This window comes from Sus scrofa, chromosome 1 (assembly GCF_000003025.6).
Source record: "Sus scrofa isolate TJ Tabasco breed Duroc chromosome 1, Sscrofa11.1, whole genome shotgun sequence".
Taxonomy (NCBI): domain Eukaryota; kingdom Metazoa; phylum Chordata; class Mammalia; order Artiodactyla; family Suidae; genus Sus; species Sus scrofa.
The window spans coordinates 239,120,058-239,144,678 of record NC_010443.5 but is presented as its reverse complement, the minus strand read 5'-3'; the positions used below and the strand labels follow the sequence as shown (position 1 = coordinate 239,144,678).

Genomic DNA, 24,621 nt, shown 5'->3' with positions numbered 1-24,621 from the left:
TGTGTATAAAATAAGCTACAATGACATATTGAACACCACAGGGACTATAGTCAATATTTTATAATAACTGTAAAATGGAGTGTAACCTTCAAAAAGTGTATTAAAGTGTGTGTGGGGTGGGTCCCTGGTTGTCCAATGCTTAGGATTTGGTGCTTTCACTGCTGCAGCTGGGGGTTCAGTCCCCGGTCTGGGAAATGAGATTCCACATCAAGCCACTGAATGCCACGGCCAAAAAACTTGTACTTAAAACAAACAAACAAAACCAGGAGTTCCCATCGTGGTGCAGCAGAAACAAATCTGACTAGGAACCATGAGGTTGAGGGTTCGATCCCTGGCCTCGCTCAGTGGGTTAAGGATCCAGTGTTGCTGTGAGCTGTGGTATAGGTCTCAGACATGGCTCAGATCCCGCATTGCTGCGGCTGTGGTGTAGACCGGCAGCAACAGCTCTGATTAAACCCCTAGCCTGTGAACATCCCTAGGCCATGGGAGTGGCACTAAAAAGACTAAAAGAGAAAAGAAAAAAAAAACAAACAAACAGTTGAGGAAGCACCTTTTCCAGGAAGCCTCCTTGACTCTTTTCCCTAAGCACTTTTCTGTAGTAGTGTTTACAGCACTGAAAATTGCTTTTTATCTACCTTGCCTTCTTAAGCATCTATTCTCCCCCCACCACCACCCTCCCCCCCCCCCGCCCCTCCTCCCTCTCTGCCCAGCACAGGCCTGGCTGGCTGCAGCCCAGGCCCTCTGAGAGTTTGCTGAATGAACAATGAAGCAATGAATCTCCGAATTAGGGATGTGCTGTAGCAAGATGAATGGAGAAACCTCCCTCTCTTCCAGCAGGGCAGTCATTTGAGAATAAGAAAAAAAAAACTTAGGTTTCTTTTGACCCTCATTGAGGAAGGGACCAAATGCTCCTTAGCACAACAAAGGCACATGATTACTTTGAAAAGAGCAGTCTCAAAGGCATGTTAAAAGAGGCAAAGGCTTTCCTTGAGTGAGACTAGACTGTGCCTTCTTCTAAGAATGAAGCCTCCCTTTGGCAAGGTGACTCCTCTTTCAATTATTTATAAGGAAACTGATGGCAGCTGTTTTCCCCTCCTGGCAGAAGAAGAAAGTTCCAGAGGCTCCTGCCCCTCACACGAGCCCTAACTCCGAGTGTCACAGAACTGCTAGTTGCCAAGTGTGTCTAGTTTCAGGACCTGGAGGCGTGACTATGAGGTGGAGTCACTGTGATTGGAACGCGGGTCCTGACCGTCGTCGTAAGCCCCACTTGGACTGTAGGCTACAGTGGACCTAACAAACAATCAGAGGTCCCTCTGGAGGGGGCTTAGAGGAAGATTTATAGAATTTCTACCCAGTTCTTCAAGGGGGCGTGGCCTTCACTTTCAACAAGGAACACTCTGTCTAGACAAAGTCTGAACCTGGATAAGAGACCCTGGCTTTCCTCAACAGTAATTCAAATCGGCTTTTGGACTTGAGACACAGAGTTTCCCCTGTTGTACAGAGCAAGTAACATTTTAGTGGGAGGCCTATTTCATTCCTAGGGACACTCTGACAATTAGCTAAGGCCAAAGATTCCTGTGAGGTAGGAGGAAGATGGGCCTCTGGGCTGAGAACAGCTGGGACTTATTAGGCTGAGAAAATTGGGGCTTGTTTCTCTTTGACACTTCACAGAGAAAGTTAACTGCAGGAGGTGAGCTCTGCTGGAAGTAGAAAGATAACCACATCAGTATCCATGGGGACTCAGGTTTGATCCCTGCCCTCACTCAGTGGGTTAAGGATCTGGCGTTGCCACAAGCTGTGCTGTAGGTCACCGATGCTGCTCAGATCCTACATTGCTATGGTTGTGCTGCAGGCCAGCAGCTGCAGCTCCAATTCAACCCCTAGCCTGGCTTCAACCCCTAGCTTCATTGAGGTTCTATCTTCTTTGCATATGTCAAGGGCGAGGCCCTAAACAGAAAAAAAAGAAAAAAGAAAAAAAAAAGATGACCACTTCAATCACGCCTGGTGTCAGGGAGATCTCCCCAATTACACATGTACAGTAAGGCTCCTAGGGGTCAAAAAGGGAGGGGGCACCAGGCCATAATAAGTCCTGATACCATCCCAACACTCTTTGCTCTGGGATCCATCTTTGCAAAAAGATGTGCACACATATCAGGGAGGGTCCTGTGTCCAGTGAGGTGTGAGAAGTAAAACAAGTAAATCAATTGGCCAAAGGTAAACAAAGACCCAGAAGAACTGTCCTGTATGAGTTAAATCACCTCCCTGGTGCATTCCTCACTTAGGGGGACACTGGCACCCACACTCCTCTTTAAGGTGTATATTACTTCTTTGCTTCTGACTTACATAAACTACCCCTCTGTGTGCTCTCCCACATGTTGTACTGTGATTCTAACAATAAATTTGTAGCTGGTTTTGTTTTGTTTTTTGCCTTCTCTAGGGCCGCTCCCGTGGCATATGGAGGTTCCCAGGCTAGGGGTTCAGTCGGAGCTGTAGCCACCGGCCTACGCCAGAGCCACAGCAACTCGGGATCCGAGCCACGTCTTCAACCTACACCACAGCTCACGGCAACACCAGATCCTTAACCCACTGAGCAAGGCCAGGGACTGAACCTGCAACCTCATGGTTCCTAGTCGGATTCATTAACCACTGAGCCACGACGGGAACTCCTGTAGCTGTTTTTGAATCTTTGCCTCCTTGAAATATTCTTGCTTTCAACAGGGGGCAAAAATCAGGGCAACTCTACTTTTAGCCTCGAGCTAATCAGTGGCTAGGATTCCTGGGTTTCATCCAGGTTGCCCAGGTTCAATTCTGGAGCAGAGAATGAAGATATTGCTCCAAGCCATCACTCACTGCCATCTCTCCAAGATCACCTGTGGGTCAAACTTTTCAAGGTCCACTTCATCCTGCTGCCCACAACGGTACCTGCACCCTGCTATGTCTTTGGTGGTGAAGTGCTCACACTTGGCCTCTGCTCTTCCGAGGTTCTGTCTTCCCCAGCGGATTCAAGGAGCCCATCTCAATGGCGGCATCTGTCATCATCTTCTGTGACTGACAGAGGAGAGCCATCAGAGAGCTTTTCAAGGATACTACCAATCCCCCCACTAATGAATTTCCATGTTATAGGGAAAGGAAAGTCCTCTGGTCCTCCTTGGGGAATTTAGTGGGTGGGTGTATGTGTCGTCAATGATAAATTTTTTCCATCCTCTCCCTTAAGACTTTTGATTCCTTCCTTTACGACACACTAGGGAAGATGGTCATCACTGGGTCTCAGTGTCACTCAAACAGCAGAGGAAACTATAGTCATTTCCGGCTGCACAAACCAACACATAAACCCATCATCTCAGGTAAGGCACTTGTGCCATTCAATTCAACTCTCCACTGAATTTATTCAGTTGTCCTTGGTCTAACACCCTTAGAATCCACTTCTGCACATATTCCCCAGTGTAATTTAGCAAAAGCTTGCCATTCTTTCAGCAGAGCAGCTAAATCTTCCCAGAGCAGACTTTGTATCTGCCCTGCTTGAGCATGCGGACCTCCAAGGCCACCTGTGTGTCTAGTGACCACACTGGGTTAGTTAGGTCTTGAAGAGAAAACAGCCCTGGGTGACCTTCTCACAGGTTTCTTAAGTAAGAGAAAGCGAGTATTCCCACACATGACTAACAAGATGCCTCCCCTGGCAGGGGACATTCAGAATAACTCAGAGGCTCTGGACTCTGAGCTTCATCTGAGCCCACCCAGATATCCCCATTTTAACGCTCAAGTACCCCCTCCTTCCTAATCAGTGGCTTAACTTTCACACAAGAGATTGGCAAGGCTGTAAATTCAACTTACACTGTAATTACGCAACCCACACAATTACATTTTATGTCATTTTCAGCACTACTGACCCTGTAGCTTTAAGAAATACATTTATTATTTCAGTAAATAATTTATATGGCGCTTATGTCTAATTAAGCTCTCTGGTTCTCTGATTATGGCTCATCTTTGAGGATCTTTTCCTGGGACCACTCCTGGCACTAGCTGAAAATATTGCTCTGGGTCTAATCAGGTGAAAAAAAAAGAATTTCACATAAAGAACTGCTAACTAGGCAACGTGGAGGTAGCAATTGCAGGAAGCAGCTATCACCATCAGGGCTAGAAAAACAAAGGGAAAAGTTGGAATTATTTAAACTTGGTAGCATATAGGATGAAACTCAGACCTCTGCAGCGGGTGGCTGCTTGCCCAGTCTCTCTGAGCTTGGATCAGGGGTCCTGTGGGGCCAGGCACTCAGTCCTGAAGGGGTCTGAACTCCTACAGCTCATCAGCACCATGTGAGCCCACATTTCCACCCAGCTCTCAGACTCGAGCAGCTGTCCTCTGCCAGCCTCAGTTCTTAACCTGTACTTTTTTGGTTGTTGTTGTTTTAATTCTTTTTTTTTTTTTTTTTTTTTTTTACAGCCGCATCTGCAGCATATGGAAGCTTATGGCAACGCCAAATCCTTAACCCATTGAGCAAAGCCAGGGATCGAACCCACATCCTCATGGAGACAATGTCAACTCCTTAACCTGCTGAACCACAATGGGGAACTCCACAGCCTGCACTGTGGAGTTCAGGATCAACCAAAGGTTGGAGGGGAAATTCCACACTGACTTCCAGGGTTCCCTCTCCATGGTTCCTCTTCTTTTGTGTCTGCCTCCCCCTAAAATGCAGCTTCCTGAGCCTTGAACTCTGATCTCTGCTTCTTGTGTCCATCTGCTTGGGCTCCACCCACCCCCACTCGCCCATATTGTGGCCTGGAAAACCTCCTGAGGGAGAAGGCCTAGGAAGATGTGGGGCTCACGTTGTGTGCGTTCCCTCTCAAAGATTACAGCCCCATGTTGGAAAATACCATCCAGTGCCTGCACACAGCTATTTTATTTATCCGGCCAGGTTTTGCGGTTGTTTACGGCAGGAGGGCAAGCCCTCTATCATTTCACTTTTGCTGTCCAGCATCCGACACCCTATCTTTGCAGAGCCCTACATCTTGCTATGTTTCCTCTTACACAGTATTGAATTGAAGTCTGTGCTCCTATAACTTCCAACCCTTGTTCATGGGCTTCGCTTTGGAAACCCACCTCTCCTTCTGCTCTGGATTGGCCCAGGGGAGGCCTGGAGGTAAGGATATCATATTCCCTCAGCCTGGGTGAGGGCTTTCTATGTGTGGCCTGACTGCTAGGCTTGAGATTCCAGGGCATGGCCCGTGTGTGGAGAGCCCTCTGCTCACACAAGCCCCTCTCCTCTTCCTCGGCTTGGGGAGCTCCCAGAGGGCAGGGAATGCCTGCTGTTTGTATCTAAGTTCACAGGAGAAGTGAATAGAGTGGGACATTCACACACACTTCAGCAGCTGCTGGGTGTGCATGCATCCACCCTAAGTGGGGCATTAGCCAGTCTCCCCTGAGTGCCCACTGTGAGCAGAGGAGACAGACATGGTAGAGGTGCCTCAACCCCCTTCCTGCCAGGAGAATTCACCTCCACTCTTCCCATAATCCTCTGGGCCCACAGGGGTTGCCCACAGTGTTTACTGACACTCTGTGGGCTATGGTCTTGTGGACAATGTTTAAAAGGGAATAATACCATTCACCTTCAAAGTTTTGCAATGTTTTCTCCACCCAGATACCACAGACTCAGTGTTAGAAAATGAGTCTTGGAGTTCCCGTTGTGGCTCAGTGGTTAACGAATCCGACTAGGAATCATGAGGTTGAGGGCTCGATCCCTGGCCTCACTCAGTGGGTTAAGGATCCAGCGTTGCCGTGAGCTGAGGTGTAGGTCGCAGACGCAGCTTGGGTCTGGCATTCCTGTGGCTCTGGTGTAGGCTGGCAGCTACATCTCCAATTCGACCCCTAGCCTGGGAACCTCCATATGCCGTGGGTGCAGTGCTAGAAAAGACAGAAAAAAAAAAAAAAAGAGAGAGAGAGTCTTTTGCTTTAATTTCATAGTCATGCTTACAAAATGCTCTTCCTACTACTTAAAAGGCATGTTGATCACTGTCCATGTGCCTCTGTGACTGTGTATCCCAACCGGCACTGAGCACATATTCACGTCATAAATGATCCACTCTCCATGTAGGCCTACAAAGCCGGCAAACCATCCCTGAGCACATTCATTTACCAATCGCGACCATGTTTCGTCCAGCCCAGACCTCGGGGTCAGCTACTGTACCATGGGAACTGTGGCTCAGTTTGAGGGACTTAGAGATCCTCTCGCCTGATCCTTGATGCTTTGATCCCTCCGCACTCCTGGCTAAGACTCATCCTTGAGCTCCTCCACTGACAGGGAGCTCACTATCTCTGGAGCAGTCCATTCTTATTTTGGACAGCTATGCCCATTTGAAGGATGCATGTTTCTGAAATGCAGCACGGAGCTTATCTCTTTTGTTTTCAAGCTCTGCTTGGTTTCATTTACCATTATGTGTTTCCTTCACGTTGTTAAACAGGTTTGGATTTCTGCACATATACACAACCACGTATTTACAAAGATGCCATCATACTAGACATGCAATTTATAATTGCTATTTCACCAAACAGCATATTACAAACATCTTTTTGTTTCAATTAACCTACTTCTCCTTCCTCATTTTCAATGCCCAGAGAATCTTCTATTGTTGGATACATCATAATTTACTTAATCATTGTCTATCAGTGGGTATTTAGGTTATTTCCAATTTTTTGCTCTAGTGACCAACTCCAGAATGAAATCATCACGTATAATGATAGACGGTTCCTTAAGAGAGACTCTTTGAGGGGTGCAGAGGGTCGAAGGGTGTAAAGCAATGTAAAAGACCATTTCAGGTAAAGACAGCAAGCTCCTGGTTGAAATCAATCATTAATAAGTACTGTGAGCCATACTGAGTGCAATACTGACATTATTATATTTATTACATTATATTTCACCATTTAGCACCACTGCCATGTTGCTTGCTCATACCTGTTCTCTGTGTCTGCTAGTAAGAGAAGAGCTGGAGCAGGCCAGGAAGCTGGCCCTGCTCCGACCACCCCACAAGTGGCCTCTGAAGGGGCTCCTTTGGGGGATTAAGGACATCTCCTGAAAGACTGCAAACTGGGAAGGACTTGGACTTGAAAAGCAAAATGTGCTACAAGAGTGCTGTACTTGAAAAGCAAAATGTGCTACCAAGAGTGCTGTAGCTGGTCTTGGACTTGGACTTGAAAAGCAAAATGTGCTACCAAGAGTGCTGTAGCTGGTCTTCCCAGACTCTGAGAGGCGTTCTCCATCTCTTGAAATTCCAAAAAGAACGAAAATAACACAGAGCAAATGAGGGCTAGGGGGCTAGGGCAGAAAAAGCTGCTCACAAAGCCTGGCCAGCAAGTCCCACCTTCCAACCGGTGTCTTCATTTGATCACACATCAAAACCCAGCAGTCAAGACTCCCCTGGGCTTCTTGTATGGGCCCCTTGCAAGGGCAGGGACAGGGTGCACAAAGCCTGACTCTGAGCAAGCACAGGGGCCACAGGAATACAAGTCTGACCATAAGAACCTGTTCCACTGTGTCTTCCCAACATGCACATTCAGCTAAGCCACACTACACTGACCCTTGTGCATCGGAGCAGTACTTGTTGTAACAAAAGCATCAAAAAACAACAGGTTAAATAACTACAGTTTTGTGCAATTAAGCACTTTGCAAAGGACAACCCAAAATATATCACTATCTCAGCACATCCATAATCAGTTGACCATGAGATGCACCATGACTTTATGTAGCATGGGTACATAAAGGGGTAAAAAGCCAAGTAAACCATGCTCAGTGATTGTATAAGATACTAGATCTCAGAGACGGTAGGAGGTGGGGAAACTATGGCAAATATTGTGGATAGAAAAACCAAGTGCAGAGTAATGTGTAGGACATGTTTCCGTGTATGTATTTAAAGGGAGGGGCTATACCATCATACGTATTTTATAGGCATACAAAATTCCTGGAAAGATACCCAAGAACCTGATAACAGATGTGGCCTTTTGACGCTGGGTTGTAGCATTGAGACACAGGGTGGAAAGGAAAGTTTTTCACAGTTACATTCATTTGAAAACTCTGAAATTTTAAACAATACATTCCCCTCTTAAAGTAAAACTTCGAAAACTACTAAATGCAAAATAAAATAAAAGAGCGCATTCTTCTGGATTAAGGGCACAGTTCTTGGAGCCAGCCTTGGAGCCCCTACATCCAATCCTAGCTCTACCAGAGCGACCTCGGGCTAGTTCCCGCCCCGACTAGGTCTCTAAGAACCCATTGGCTGTCGGAGAGCGGGTCTTGAAACACCCCTCCAGCTCCGAGCCCCTGTGGGCCAGGAGCACACCCCACCGCGCTAGTCCGGGGCCCAGCAGCCGGCTGCCGGCGCCCCACGGTGCAGACCCAGCCAATCAGCAGCCGCGGGGCGGGCGGGGTGGCGGCGCTGCGCTCGCGGATCAGAGCACGAAGCAGAGGCGCCACTGCCATCCCGGAGCAGACCATGCCAAGATCACCCGTGCTCTTCCCGCTGCTGCTTCTGCTGCTGCCGCAGCCGCCGGCCCACGGCTTCGGGCTCCGCGGTGCGGGCAGCCGTATCCCTGAGTGCGGTCCGTGCCGGCCGGAGCGCTGTCCCGCGCCCTCACGCTGTCCCGCGCCCGGCATCGCGGCACTAGACGAGTGCGGCTGCTGCACGCGCTGCCTGGGCTCCGAGGGCGCGAGCTGTGGGGGGCGGGCCGGCACACGTTGCGGTCCGGGGCTGGTGTGTGCTAGCCGCGCCGCCGGGACCGCCCCGGAGGGTACTGGGCTCTGCGTGTGCGCGCAGCGTGGCACCGTCTGCGGTTCCGACGGCCACTCTTATCCCAGTGTTTGCGCGCTGCGCCTGCGCGCCCGGCACGAGCCTCGCGCGCACCTCGGCCACCTGCGCAAGGCGCGTGACGGCCCCTGCGAATTCGGTGAGTCCAGCTTCTGCCCAGCAGTGTTAGGGTGGGTGGATAAAGAGGGACTCCAACTCCCTGGTGTTTGGGAAGGAGGATTCTCCCCTGCACCGAGGTGGACAGTGCTGCCTGGGCCTCAGCTTTCCCTTTGAGGTCAGTTTTCTTACCTAGCCAGGTGCTCAAGAAGACCAGGGCAGGAATTCACATTCTGTACCCTCACTTTTCAAGCCCACTGAGACACCAGCCACCGAGCTGGCTGTAATTTTGGTGAGCCTGCTGTCCCTTTTGGTACTTAAGTGTTTGCCGATACAGTTATTTGCAGGCCTGGCATGTTTGCCTCCATAAGACTGGGAATTTGGGGGGCAAGGCTTTCCTACTGGGTCGGGCACTGGACCTGGTGGGAGGTGGGTTGTTTAAAGGAAGAGGGAGGGCAGGAGAAGATGCTGGAGGAGGAGCTGGAGTTCCAAATTGGGACTCAGGAGTCAGCGGATCAGATCACCAGGGCTCAGGGAGTGTGGGGTAGGGGACTGCTGGGAGTTTTAAGGAAGCTCCCACACAGGACAGGTAAGACCTTGGGAGACCTAAACTCTGAAAAGATTGTGGTGCCATTAGGGGCAGACCCAGTTTTTGTGAGGCTAAGGCTTATATACTTTGGAGGGTCCCATCATAGAGGAGTTCCCTTAAGGCTCACCTGGTTTAGGATCCAGCATTGTCACTGCAGGAACTCAGATAGCTGCTGGTTCCATTCCTGGTATGGGAATTTCCACCTGCCATGGGCACAGCCAAAAAAGAAAAAGTGAAGTAACAGAAAATGATTAATTGCTTGGGACCTCGAAACCTAAGATTCATTAACATCACAATAAATCTATGGGTGCCATTTTTGCTCACCCCCCATATGTAATTTTTAAAAACCAAACAGAAGTAAACCAAAACATCAGTATAGGAATGCCTAGCAACCAATAGGTTTTGGAGAATTGCCCCTGTGTCAGATGCCTGGAGGGGGCAGTGGAGAGTTTAGGGTGAGTGAGCTTGTGTCAGGGGAGTCCCAAGGAGCCCAGCTTATTATGGTTCTGGCCTGGGGCTGGAGACCAAGTCTAGACCTAAATGCTTCAATCAGTGCAGATTTCAGCTCCAACAAGAAGGCCTTGGGAGTCGGGGGTAAGTATTCCAGGTAGATATCCTCAAATCCAGGAGACCCACTGGGTTGTTGGATATGGGCAAGAAGGCCCCTGTCCCTGGAAATGAGGAAATAATATGCTGCCCTTCGAGGGGGCTGAGGCAGCACCAGGAGCACAGGAAAGTCATCGCTGGCTGTTCCTTGTTGGGGCTCCCAGTGAAGGAGCAAGCAGCCTTGGGCCAGTTCCTTCCCCTCTCTGGGCTGTGTCAGCCCCTGTGGAGCCACTGTTCAGCTGCCTCCAGTTTGAATCTTTGTTTCTGCCCTGTGGCATTGAAACAGTCCTTTCCTGTCACCGATTTTTATAATCTGCTTTCCTCAGCAGTTAATTCACAGATCTCTTTGTCTCCAGACAAGTAACCACTTTTACTCCACATGCTGGAGACATAAGAAATGCTGACCAGATCCCCAGAGTCTAACCAGTGCTGATGGGCTCAGGTGATTTTTCCCTGAACTCGTATTTTGTTCCTAGGAGAGAACCACCTTGGAGGCATTTCAACCAAATCTCCTATTGTACAGAGAACTCGTCCAGGGTGACCAGGGTGACCAGTAAAGCTCCCAGGTCCCTGGCACCCTGTTCAGTGCTGTTTCAGGACAGGACTTGATAGTGTTAAGTCAGGCAGGTGGCAGTTGCCATGGTTACCAGAGTGCAGCCAGATGGCAGATGGAAGCACCATACCCCTAATTCATTGAAAATTACCAAATGACAAGTAAATGTGACAGCCCCTCCACTCTGATCTATGGGCTCTGCGCCCACCCCAGGCAGAGGCCCCTGGAGTAAAGATGTTCATGGGGCCAAACAGAGGCAATTCAGAAGCTGCTTTTAATGATCTGATTAGTGACAGGCTTCGGGCCTCCCTAGAATTTAGCTCTCCTTCCTGCCAGCGGTTCTGTCATTGGCCAGTCTCCAGACCCCAGCACTGTTTTCTCATCGTGTTTTGTCCAGAAATGGTGTGTGGCCCCTGCCCTTATGTCCTGATGAAGCATAAAGGTGTGGACAGGGGATCTTTTCCAGCTCGGGAAGGCAGCACCTCATTCTGTCCAGCTTGGGAAGGCAGCACCTCATTCTGTGCTGCCCTCAAGCCATCCTTTATTCAGAGGACACGGCAGGAGCACTTTTTAACAATGCCCCTGGGGACCCGTCTTGAAGGGAAACAGACTGAGTCAGAGCAGCAGCTGTTCTGCTTCAATATTGGTAATAAAATCATCCCTCCCCAGTCCTCGCCTTTGCCTTCAATAAGCGAGCACCTGACTTTAACGGAATGAGGCCTCCGTAAATATGTATTAGGTTCTGCACAGTCTGGGAAGTGTTCTTACACATGTCTCTGAGAGGCATTTGGAAACAGTTTTCAGGCTTAAATTCTGACCTTTCCTCCTACACTGTGAAACGCCCCCAGATGCTAATAATGAGAGTAAACCTTTGAATGACACACAGGTATTGAAGACCCACTGTGTTCCCACATACGAATAATTCTTTCCTCTTGGAAATTGCTTTTGCACCCCATCTTCTCCCTCGATTTTTACAACTAGCCTGACCAGGTCTCACTGGCAGTTATCAGAAGGGCAAATAGAGGCAGGAGGAAGGGAATCCCCTGGAGCCACAGCTAGTGCCTAGCGGAGGTGGGGCGCTGACCTGGGTGTCCCGGCTCTTTTTAGATGGGGCCGTGCATCTCTAGCCCGCTGGTAACCTGATTAGGAAGGTGCCATAAATTAGCAATCTTGAATCTTGAGGGTTTCTCAGCCTGGATCCACCATCCTGTGTTTCCTCCAAAGCTTGTTGCCGGTTCCTCTGTTTAGCACCAGGGGTTGGCTCCTGAGAGGAACAGGGGAAGCATCACAGAAGGGGAAGCATCTGAGAGGAGCCTTGAAGGGTGTGTGGAAAATTCCTGGGCTGAGATGGGGAAGAGAAGGCACAGCGTGAACCAAGGCAAGGAGGTAGGAGATCCTGGGGCCAGTGTGAACAGTGGGCCTGCTGGGCAGTACCCAGTGGCATGGCTGGCAGAGGGGATGAGACCCAGAGTAGTCTGGGGCATGCTTATCGCAAGCCTTGGGTACCAGGCTGTGGAGTGAAGCTTCATTCTGCCCTAAGTCATCGGTTCCATTTCTCAACAGTAAGGTGTCATGGCGTTGCCGTTGTTACTAGTATTGTTGTCATTACTTTAAAGGCTGCCTCACTCCACATATGCACCCTGATGGTTTGCTAGTATTGGGAGGGGGTTGGGGTCCCACAGACCGCAAGTTGAGGTCGTGTTTTAAATGTTTCATTAGATAGGAACGTGGCCCCATGCCAGTGCCCATGAGGGCACCGAGGCACCAAAGCTTCAGTGAGCTCTCGAGATCCTAAATCTTTAAAAAGAAAAATCACCTCAGTTGAAATTCCAGCTCCACTTAGAAACCTCAGTCTGTGCGAAGCGTGTGTTACCAGGTAACCAGTGGAGGCTGCGAATGCCATTTTGTGAGAGGGACAAAGAAGAGGGGCCTCGTGCTCAAAAGCCTTTCATGCCGAGGGAGGGGGCTTGAGGCTCAGGCTGCGGGGAGCTGGATTAAGCTGTTTCTGGTTCCACATCGTAATGCGGCTATTAGCATAAATTATTGAGGCTGTTCAGTGCGTTGATTATTAAACTCTTTGGTTGTGCTCTTTTTCATATGAGCAGATGGGGTCCTGGGGGATGACTTTTGATATTCTTTCTTTCCCAAGTGCCATTAACTTTAAAGAAATCGCAGGGGCATTAGGGAAGATCTTTCATTCCAGCCGTCAAGGACATACTCAGTGGCCGGCGTGAGGGGACAGCTCCTCGCACACTGTAATAATAACATCGATCCTTTCATTTGTATAGATCCACACAGTTAATAACGCAGTCACATCCATTCTCTCCCTTCACCCTGGAGGATGGAGGGCCACAGTCAGTATTTTCATTTGCAGATAAGAAGGAAATTATTAGCAACATGCCTGGTAGTTGGTGACCAGACCCCCCAGGCATTTGAATTTCCCTAGATACTTTTTGGCCCGCCCTCAGTGCTTCCGCTGTGGGCACACCGCTGGGTGACGATGCTCAGTCAACGGATGAGTGGATTGGTGCCATCCCAGCATTTCCAGGGCTGTTGCTGACACCAGCAGAGGACACAAGTGTGTAGCGAGGAAGAGTTGAAGAGAAGTCGGCATGTTCACAGACCTGGCAGACCAGGTACCATCCTCCCTCCTGAAAGCCACGTGGCTCTAATCAAAGGCAGGAAAGGAGAGCCCTGGCTCTTCCAGGGGTCTGGCAGCTCAGGCAGCAGGAAGGTGAGAAGCTGTGCCCTGGGGCTCACCAGAGTGAGGGCTGTGGGCCACGGCCTCCCAGTGATAGGCCCGCTCACCAGAGGCCAACAGAGAAGATGCAGGCAGGGCATCTTGGAGGAGACTACCCTTGGGGCAGCACAGCCTGCTGAGTCCTCAGGTCCCCCCTTTTACAGATGGCAAGGGGTCTCGCAACTGTCTTCCCGGCAGCCTATGGGGAGGGCAGAGGAGGGAGAAGACTCTTGTGCCCATTTTATTTTATTGTCTTTTGTCTTTATAGGGCCACACCTGCAGCATATGGAGGTTCCCAGGCTAGGGGTCGAATTAGAGCTACAGCTGCCAGCCTACACCACAGCCACAGCAACTCGGGATCCAAGCTGCGTCTGCAACCTACACCACAGCTAACAGCAATGCTGGATCCTTAACCCACTGAGCGGGGCCAGGGATCGAACCCACAACCTCATGGTTCCTAGTTGGATTCATTTCTGCTGCATCACAACAGGAACTCCATCTTGTGCCCATTTTAAAGAAAAGGAAACTAGAGTGTGGCAGAAACAGGATTGAACCCGAGTTCCTCCAGCCTGTGACTCTCATGACATGGAGCACTCCAGTGCCACACTCAAAGGAGCCCTTGAGCACAGCAAGACAAGGAATGGCCTGCCAGGGTTAAGGTGCCTAGTTACTGGTATCTCCCCAGTGCTGTTCCCTGGGATGAAGCTTGGAGGTTTTCACTGCTGTGCAGAAAAGAGTCAACATAGAAGGCCTGGGACTGTTAGCTTTAGAAAGGCCTGCTGGTAAGGTTGACCCTTGGCTGATGTCTGAGAATTTGGATTTGGGAGTGTCCCCCCTGCTTCCAGAACTGGTAAGAGTGGGTCACTGTGTATAAACTGTACAAACAATGTGGCTGATGCTACACATGTGCTTTCCTTCTAGGACTCTGGAATTTTGGTACATGGTAGGCAGAGGGTGAAACTATCTGGCAGTGAGTGTCTAGTGAGCTTCCCTGGTAGAGGCCATGTCACATGTGTTGTCACAAGCCGTTGTTGGGGGAATACGTGCATCCTGGGTGACCCTCCTGGGAGAGCTTCCTGAAAATGTGTGCCTAGTTTCCCTGGTCTCCGTCCCATGAGCCTCTTTTCCCTTTGCTGATTTGTTTGGTCTTCTTTTGTTGTCATAAATCCTAGCTGTGATTAAACTATGCTGAGTCCTCCGAGTCCTCATAGCAAATCATTAAACCTGGGACTTATCTCGGGAGCCCCCAACCCGATCCCTAAGGAACTCTGTCTTATTCTGGAATGGAGTCCATATGGATAACAGATGTTTCACTTTCAAAGTTCATGTGGAATTAATGGAATCAGGGTGCCTGGGTTTGCATCCCTGCTCTTCCAGGTGCTTCACCTTTTATGAGCCTTGATTTTTCTCATCTGCAAAGTAGGGGCCAGAAGCACCTACTTCGCAGGGCTAGTGTGAGGAGGAAAGTGGTAGACGTGGAAGTGTCATCTTAGGAGAAGGCAGGATGGTGTGGGACAGAGCTCAGAGCTAGACTCCTGGGCTCATGGCCTCGCTGCTGTTTAAGGCTGGGTAGCTGGGGAGATTGCTGGACGGATCAAATGTGTTAACCCTGTAAGCAGAAGCAGGGGGCAAGCTCTGTGTTAGGCAGTGGCATCAGTACCGTTACTACTATAGTGATAATGATGACTGACTGTAAAGAGCTATTTGGATAAAAATTTTTTAAATTTAGAATCAGGTATGTTAAAATTAAAAGCAGCACCCAAATTTTTTGAAAGAACTGAATGATGCAATATCTTGGGTGTGATGGTGATTGCACAACTGTATGCATTTGTCAAAACTTATAACTGCACACCAGATAGAGTACATTGAATGTACATTTTCAAATAAACCAAAATTTGAATGTCAATTTATCATCAAAAGCAGGGGGCTTTTTTGGAAAAGAAGAGCTATTTTCTGCCACAAAATCAGTGGCAAAGACAGTATTTCCAAGACAGTTTTTCTTAATTGTAGTTATTGGAAAAGAGGGAAATGGAAATGCAAGGAGAAAGAAAAATGAAATTTGATTTACTGGTTTATTCATTTAGGCCTGAACGGAATGATGAAATCTCATTTAAAATTTATGACTCTCCATGAACGAAAGTAAAACATGTTGATTGAGTGTCCCTTTGGAATCCACTGAGGGCTTTGGAATAAGATGCAGTTCTGATTGTTCCCACAGCGAGCCATTTGAGAACTGGTTTGAGCTCCGGGGGAGGTGATGCTGGCAGGAGGATGTGAATAAATTAGACTCTCTTTGTCGCCCGTGCAGATGGGGCTCTGCCAGAGAGCAGGGGTGCTGAGGCTTTTTATGGCAGTTGGCAGGTGGCTGGGGCGCATTGGGTGATGTCAGACGCCTAGGACTTTGGTTCATTTGGGGGTTGGCTACACTCGGCATTGTGCATAAGGGTGTGGTGCTTGGAGGGCATTCAGTTGGCCACAGCTGAAGAGTGAGCTGATCAGGCTGAGGAGGAAGAAAGCAGACGGAGGGGTGAGGAGGGCAGGGTCTGTATTCAAGTCACTGGAGGCCTTTTGAGGCACCCCGGGTGTTGTGGGGCTCCCAAAGGGTAGCCCTGGAATCAATACTGGATAGTTACAGGGAGCCGGGTTTTGCCTGCAGGTGCGGACAAGCTCTCTTACAGCAGAGCTGAGGATGGAAGGGTCTGGCTCCATAGGTAGTGAGCTCTCCGTCACTGGGGGCATGAAAGTGGAGGCTAGGTGAGCCCATCACAGAGGGCCAGGCACATGCTTCTGGAGAGTTGGCCCCTCCAGTTTGAGGCTCCATGTCTCTAAGACAATTTTCCAGAGACTTTTTGGTTCCAGCTTGATAGTCTGCTTCCCAGTCTGTTGGGGAGAGGCCGACTAGTTTCATTTCTATGCCTTTTCACTCTTTCTTTCCACACTCTTCCTCCAGCCTTTGTCTTCCTCCCTTTGTTCTCCTTTTTCATTGCAGCCCCACCTAGGTGGGCGAGGGCCCTTTCCCTCTCCAGGGCTGGCCTGTGGAGGGCCGTGGGGATGTCTGTGTCACCAGACCAGGCAAAGCCCCGTGAGCTCTGCAGTTTGATGGCCCAAGGATGTATATGTTGGTTCTTTCATTTATCATGAATTTTTTTCACCCAGTCATTTGTTTATCAGGCCTGGTCCCACTCCCCACTTGCATACTGTGTTAACTTTAACCCTCACTTTCACACTTATCCCATGGTAAAACCAGCCCATCAGCCCTGAAGCAGGGGCATTGTCCCCATCTGACACAGAGCAAACCAGAGCAGAGACCATTCTCCTTGCACAGCCTCCACACTGCATCGCACCTGGAACCCCACGGGGCCAGCTGAGACCAGCCAGCAACAGCTGGACTGCAAGGCAGGCTGGGATCTCGCAGGTCAAAGAGGGGCAGATGCCCAGGTCCTGGACTAGGACACCCCCTACCCAGGCCCTCAAGATGGGGAGCAGGGGGTGCATCCCACAAGAAGGAAGGCAGCGCAGGCAAGGCAGGCTCGGCAGATACGCTGAGGGCTGCATGGAGGCTGAGGCAGCTGAACTTGATCCTTAGACCCAGTGTGAGCAGAGCAGGTGCCAGGCACAGGGAGAAGGACAGAGTGTGGGGATCAGCTAAGACTGTCTCACTCAAATGCCACAGGCTGTCCTGTCCCACCCAGCGAGCCCACGCCCTCCGGGTCCTTTCTGTAATGTTCTGGTTGCCTAGAACCACATTGTCCCATTCCTGATTTACTTCTTTCCAGCAGCCAGACTTGGCTTGCATGCATGCAGTTTTGCCCTCAAGGATGGAGTGGGGAGGTGGGGGAGGCCGCCTGTGGGGCCTGAGAGCCTGTGATATGCAAATGAGCATCTTGAACCACAGGGGGTCTCAGCAGGGGATGAGGGCAGCTTTTCTTCTTGGCATTATTGAAACGCCCTGAACCCCTCTACTCGGAAGGGAAAAAAAGCCCATCTGTTGGAAGACTCTGCCCAGTGTGGTGACACCAGCCCCTCCCGGAACCTGTCGTATAGTTAGCTGAGCTGTAAGCAGATGGCAGCCGGGATCCTGGGAGGGGCCCACCAGGGACTGTGACAAGACCACAGACGTGCCGGGCCACTTTGGGACATCGCCTTTCCTCTCTGGATCCCTGTTTTCCTGTTGGTAAAGCAAAGGTGATGAAGGAGGAAACACGCGGGCATCCGTCCAGGTCTAAGGAAAACTCTCTTCTATGATTCCCTGCCTGTGAGTGTGTCCTGTCCTGTGTGAAGAGCTCTCATCTGCCTCAACATGCTCTCTGCAGGCGGGAAGTCTTAGAGGTTGGGGGCTTGGTCAAGGTCAAGGTTGTTTTCCTGTGTCTTCTTCTCTCAGCTCCTGTGGTCATCACTCCACCCCAGAGTGTTCACAATATCACCGGGGCACAGGTGTACCTGTCCTGTGAGGTGAGGGCTGTGCCTACCCCAGTTGTCACGTGGAGGAAGGTATTTATATCCAAGAACTTCTGTGTGTGTGTGTGTGTGTGGGTGTGGGTGTGTGTGTGGGGGTGGGTGTGTGTGTGTGGTGTGGGGTGTGGGGTTAAATGTTGTTAAAGTGTGTTTGTGTGTGTGTCTTTATATGTGAATTGGAAGGTATATAATTTTTTAAATCTTATGTACCACTCCTCTGGCTTCAAATTTATATGCCTCAGAACTTTTACCCTAAAAGCTCTCTCCAGAGGAGGGGTGTTGCCATTTGCTCCCTCTGCCACTTAGCCATGCAGAAAGTTGGGCTGTTTGTCCAGCCTAGGTCAGCTGGGATGAAGTTGGAGCCTACTTCCTTGGATCTGAGGTTTAGAAAGACTTGACTGGGAGAAGATGACCCAATCTTATTCCAAAACGAGATCTTCCTGTAGAACAGTTTTTGAGAGAATGGCATGGATCACAGCATATGTTGTCCCCTTATCTCAACAGCCCTGAGGAGGGCCCTGAAAGCCCGGTAGTGGCGGTGTACACATCTTTGCTGTCAGCAGGGGTGCTGTCTGCAAGTACATTCAGGCTTAAGAAGCAACTGACATTTAACAGGAATGAGGTGCTAGGGTCGCAGCCTGCAAGACAGGGGGACGGTGCAAACGGCGAGGATGTCCGTGGGGTGGTCCTCATCCAGAAGTGCTTTTTCTAAACCACTCCTGGCTTTTCTGTCCTCTGTAGGTCACACAGTCTCCTGAGGGCACCCAGGTGCTGGAGGACCTGCCGGGGGACCATGTCAATATAGCTGTCCAGGTGCGGGGGGGCCCTTCTGACCATGAGGCCACGGCCTGGGTTTTGGTGAGTATCTCATTCGTTTAGGATTACTGGCTGGTACTGACTGGCCCTTATAAAGCACTTTTTATATTTCTATGACATGTCACACCTTTCAAATGTTCTTATCCATTTCTCCTTAGCCTTTGCCATAACTGTGAGGAAAGCAGGACAGGGAGTATAACCCCTGAAAGCAGAAATGATCTTCAGTGACAGGCAGAATTAGGGTCCTGGAAAGATGTCCGTGTCCTAAGTCCTGGAACCGGTGGATATGTTATGTTATGTGGCAAGAGGGGATTAAGGTTGTGAGTCAGCTGACTTTTTTTTTTTTTTTAGGGCCACACTCATGGCATATAGAGGTTCCCAGGCTAGGGGTTGAATCAGAGCTACAGCTGCCAGCCTACACCACAGCCAGAGTGACGCCAGATCCAAGTTGTGTCTGTGACCTACACCACAGCTCAAGGCAATGCCGGATCCTTAACCCACTGAACAAGGCCAGGAATCAAACCCGCAACCTCACGGTTCCTAGTCGGATTCATTTCCACTGCGCCACGACGGGAACTCCAGATGACTTTAATAAAGGTATCCTGGGTTATCTGGGTGGGCCTGATGTAATCACAAACACCCTTTAAATGTGGAAGAGGGAGTCAGGAAAGAAAGCCAGAGAGATGCCGTGTGAGAAGACAAGACCCGCCATTGTTGACTTTGAAGACAGAAGAAGGTCCACAGGCCAAAGACTACAGGCAGCCTCTAAAATGGTTCTCCTAGGGCTTCTAGAAAGAAGGCAGTCCAGCTGACACCTTGACTTTAGCCCATGGAGACCCATTCAAACCTCTGACCTCAAGAACGATAAATAATACATTTGCATTGTTTTAAGCCATGAAGCCTGCGATAATCTTTAACAGCAGCAACAGGAAACTAACACACATGCTCGAGACCACATGGCTGATAATGGGGGAGGGCAGCATGTTCGCGGCCTCCTCTAGGGCTCGGCTATGCCACTTGCAGCAGTTCGGCTAGGAAGAGAGCATGTGTTTGAAAGAGTGAGGGAGTGACGAGATAGGGAGGGGTCCTTGTGGAGTTAGACACTCCAGTTCTCTGAGCTCTAGCGTCCACAGTCATAAAAAGAGGGCTTTGGACTGGACCATGTCCAGTGACCCTCACAGTCTGTGACTTACCTGTCATGTGAGGATAATAGTGCACCCCCCCTCAGCCACAATGAGATCAAAACAAGTTGGGTGCCTAGAGCTTCTCTGGTCTGTAGTGACTCACAATTGGGAGAAGGTGTTATGACAAGAGAAAGCAGGAGAGCAGGGAACTGCCAAGGATTCGCTCTGCGGGGGCACGAGAACAGGCCCTGAGGGTGTCCTCCTCGTTCACCCCCATCTCTGCCAGGTTCGGCAACTTTTCCATCCAGCTCAGGACGCAGAATGCAGTTGGGTCCATGACTTTTTCAAATTAAGCATATCCCCCACCACCACCACGATATTACAAGAAAAGGCAGGGGAAAGGTTATATCTGGTATTGCTTTGTAAAGGCTGCCTCCGTTGGGAGCCCTTGTGTGCCCTTCCACGGTCAGTGGTTGTTCTTTTAATTTGCGGTATTTTCCTTAGAATCTATATCTATCCCCCCTTCAATAAAAGGACCAGGTAGCTCATGGGAGAAGGCGGGGAGGCAGAGGAAACATTAAAGTCAGAGCCACATCAAGAGGTCATTTAACTCTTTCTCGGCAGCCAAGGTAAGAAGAGAAATAGAGTGTGAGCTGTGTCTTATTTTGAAAAGGCCTAAGTGTTTCAGAAATATCAAGAATGAAATAAGGAAGCGATTTTGCTGTACCATGTGTGACCATATCAACTTGCCTGTTTAACTTCTAGATCAAGCCTCTGCGGAAGGAAGACGAAGGAGTGTACCAGTGCCATTCAGCCAACGCGGTTGGGGAGGCCCAGTCGCACGGCACGGTGACAGTGGTAGATGGGAGTCAGTACGGAGCCGCCCGCTTCCCGGCTCTGGATGACCGCATGTGATGGGGTGATGTGCGTGCTCCCAGTCTTTCCCAGTGTTTGTACACCTGTGTCGCAAGAGATGGAGATGGCGTATCAGATGCGTAATAAATAGGGAGAAAAGTGCATGAATGGAGGGAACCAGAGGAATGCAAACCAAGAGTAGGAACATATTACGACCAGGTAGACTCTGGTACTTTCTGCACACGGATCACGCTGGGCTTCCCCCTAGCATGCTAGGTCAAGAACTGTGACGGTTGTGGTTGTCCATCAGATTAAAAAGACTGCTTATTTTTTCTGTGTCTGAGGCTGAAACAGAGTATTTCCTCCAAGTCCACTCAGTGAGGTCCCCGAGAGAGTGGACAGTGTCACTGTGATGACACCTGTGTGAAAACACACCTGCAAAGAGGCCACGTTGAGCTTCCCGCGTCTGTTCCCAGGTTCTTTCTTGTCTGTAGCTCTGCAGGTAGTTACAGCACCTAGAAACGGGGAGGAAAGCATGTGGTTTAACCTCGTCAAATAGGAATTCAGTTAGGAGATGCTCTTACAGTTGCCTTCCTGATACTTTGAGTTTTTATTTTTTAATTTTATTTATTTATTTATTTATTTTTGGCTTTTCTAGGGCTGTACCTGCAGCATATGGAAGGGAAGTTCCCAGACTAGGGGTCGAATCAAAGCTGCAGCCACCGGCCTACACCAGAGCCACAGCAATGCCAGATCCAGCCATGTCTGCGACCCACACCATAGCTCATGGCAACGCCAGATCCTTAACCCATTGAGCAAGGCCAGGGATCGAACCTGCAACCTCATGGTTCCTAGTCAGATTCGTTAACCAATGAGCCACAACGGGAACTCCCTTTTAGTTTTTAATACATGTGTATAATTTATATAACAAAAAGTCAAAGATCGGGACTTTTTCAGGACTTTTTGTCCTGTACACTTGTATGGCTATGTATTTATGTATGTACATATGTGTGTGTATAAGTATGTTTCATGTTTTAAGTATATATCTAATTTATAGGTATATATATATTTATATTTTAAAAATGCAAATGAAGCCAAGCTATGAATATAGTCTATTGTAGATGAGTTTTCAAAAGGGGTCACAAAGAGCCATGGCGTTTTAAGACCATCACCACCATCCAGTTCTTGAGTTCCCTCCACAACATGCAGAATGGGCCAGCTCTTGCTTGCATACCTTCAGAAACATGAGCTCACAACTGTCAGACAGCTATTTTTGGACTTCCCAATAGTTGAAAGTTCTTCCATATATATATATATATATCTTTTTAGGGCTGTACCTATGACGTAGGAAGGTTCCCAGGCCGGGGTTAAATTGGAGCTGTAGCTGCTGGCCTATGCCACAGCCATAGCCACCCAGATCTGAGCCACATCTGCGACCTACACCACAGCTCACAGCAATGCCAGATCCTTAACCCACTGAGCAAGGCCAGGGATGGAACCTGTGTCCTCATGGATACTAGTCGAGTTCATTAACCACTGAGCCACGGTGGGAACTCCTCTTCCCCATATTAAGCTGGAACTTGATTCCCTGAATTGCCCACTCTTTGGTCTTATATGTACTTCTTGCCACCCCCCACCCCTCCAGCCGGCTGCCTCTGCTCCCTACCGGCAGCACTCCTGGCTGGGGAGAGATTTAGAGTTAGAGGCATTTCCCCTGCCTTCTGTCTAACACATAGCTGACTGTGACAGAACAGGCTTCTTTTCCCTCATTCTTTTTCTTCTTTTCTTCTAGGATCACAGGATGACAAAAAGTCAAGTCATGGATCATTTTGCTTTGTGAAGAGTTGGAAAAAACTGTGTTTGTAGATGACTCCTTTTGTATGTTTTTAAAAATTAGATGCAAACTAGATTCGTATGCAGATGTAGTTTTTAGCAGGGCAAACACTGGGAAAACAGACTGCATGTAGCCTTTTTATACTTTTGGAGTGAATAGCTCTGTAAGAATCCTTTTTTTAACTCTTCCTCCTGAGGGCAAGTCCCATGAGGTATATTTGTAACTCTGAGAGGCTGGACCAAGGCGAGTGTTAGCTGTGATTCTTTGCCTCATTTCTCTAGAACTGATTAGTGGAGCTCTGTGACCGAGTATGTGCTGTAGGAGGACCAGGTGCTCTGCCTGACCTCTAACTTGCTATGTGACTCTGAGCCTTGGTCTCTTCATCTGTGACTGTGGTATTTGGACTGGATATTACCTGTGTCCCTTTGAGTGCTGACACCTAGAGTAAGCTGGTCCTGTGGAAACAATATGGGAAGTATAGTCTTAGCATTCTTTTTAAAATGATATTCCGTCAAAACCAAATGCCGTCGCTTCACGCGAGGGTGTGGACACCTCAACTATTCCTGCCATTTTCCCATCTTAAAGAGATTTAGTCTAGATGGAACACGTAACCGGACTCATAGGCTCCTTGGCTGGGCATCTGGGGATCAAGATGTCCACTTGTGAGCAAGCCCAGCCTTCTCTAACCAAGTGGGCAGTGGAGACCTGGCTGCTGGACATCAAATCATAAGAATAGGGTCAGCTGCCCTCTCTGGGCTGTGGAATTAGAGTGTAATAGAATACATTTTACTTAGAGACGTTTTGACCTCACCCCAAAATTAAGCCTTCTTTTCTCTTCGTCAAGAAAGAAAGAAGGAGACTATTTAATATCTGGGCTGAAAAAAAAAAAATAGATCCCCTAGGTGACTAAAACTGTTTAAGTCATAATTGGGATCTCACATCCCAGTGAGATTGTTAAAGTGACATTTGGGATAGTTGTTGAATTTCATGAAGCACTTTTGTGTCTGTGGTCACTTCCCAGCTCTGGGACGGCAGGCAGGACGAGCCTTAATGCCCCCCCCCCACCTCTTTACAGATGTAGACACCAGGCTGCAGGGGGAAAGCTCTTGGTCTGAGGTCTGAAAGTCTCTGAGAAGGACAGAGCTCAGTGCAGCTGGTCCTCTTTGGCTGCCTTTCCATGGTGCTCCTTTCAGAACAATCTCATAACTGTGTAGAGGAAGATGCTGCCAGTCCCACAGTTTCAGGGATTCTTATCAAGGACCACCTCAACTTTTAAAGCAACACTCAGGCCACTCATGTTGGGCACTGCATTTCGGAGTCCTTTCTGGAATTGCATTTTTCGCCTTTAAGCCCAGCTGCTCCACGTCTGAAATACTGGGGTGACATCACCCAAACATACACAGTAGGGGACTGGCTGGGAAGTCTGGAAACATGAGGTCCATCTGGGAATTCGTCCCTCTCTTGCTGGGTGACCGTGAACAAGTCCTCTTCACTCTCTGGACCTCAGTTTCCTCACTTGAATAGGAAGGGAATGAAACTAGATGGGTGGTTTTCAAACTTTAAAATGCTGGAACCCCTTCTTTGAATAAAATAATTGAAACCGATCAAACAGGAAGCTGTTCTTCTGTGTTGGCTGTTGGGCCTTTTGGGGGACCTGCTCATACCCCCTCTCCTTGGCACCTCCCTTTTCCCCCTCAACAGTGATTTCCATATCTGAGTCTGCAGTTAATTCCTCTATGATCTGAGTGGCTGGGAGATGGCTTGGGAAGACACTTACTGAAACCATGTCAGGCTGTAGAGAAGGTCGCAGAACATCATGCACCTGCTAAGAAGCACATTCAGCAAAATGAGCTGAATCACCTCCAGTCAAAATTGAAGAGCTGGATGTGGACCAAGAGAGCAGGGTGGATGGAGCCCCAGGTGACAGGGCTGACTGAGCATCCAGACTGCGTGAGGCTGGGTTTGGCATCATAATGATGTACCAAAAGTAATATAAACATTACACTGTCTGGAATTTTTACCCAAACCAGAAAGTTCGATTAGCATGAATGTTCCAACCTAATGACTCTGTAGCTGTGAGAGCCCCAAGGCCTCTCAGAGGCTAAGCAAATGTGGGTGTGGCTATTACTCAGAGACATGATGCTCTCAAAGTCTGTGTTTTCT

General features: G+C 49.1%; 2 protein-coding genes across 3 annotated transcripts in view; one reads left to right on the top strand and one right to left on the bottom strand.

Moving 5' to 3' along the window:
* The window catches only part of LOC102168060 (stimulated by retinoic acid gene 6 protein-like), a 71,633-nt gene extending 58,028 nt beyond the window's left edge, over positions 1-13,605 (bottom strand). Inside the window, exon 1 of one of the 2 annotated variants that reach the window (XR_002336826.1) lies at positions 9,603-13,605. Coding sequence is in view for 1 of the 2 variants with exons in the window: in XM_021066260.1 (XP_020921919.1) it covers positions 9,603-9,621 (19 nt within the window). In the remaining variant the exon portion in view is untranslated. The remainder of the gene's footprint in view (positions 1-9,602) is intronic. The other variant, XM_021066260.1, reaches the window with a different exon arrangement.
* On the top strand, positions 8,292-24,062 carry IGFBPL1 (insulin like growth factor binding protein like 1). The gene is made up of 5 exons (XM_001924352.7): positions 8,292-8,929; positions 17,756-17,865; positions 18,571-18,687; positions 20,535-20,693; positions 22,417-24,062. The coding sequence occupies exons 1-4, from the start codon at positions 8,479-8,481 to the stop codon at positions 20,682-20,684; spliced, it is 828 nt and encodes a 275-aa protein (XP_001924387.1). The 5' UTR covers positions 8,292-8,478; the 3' UTR covers positions 20,685-20,693; positions 22,417-24,062.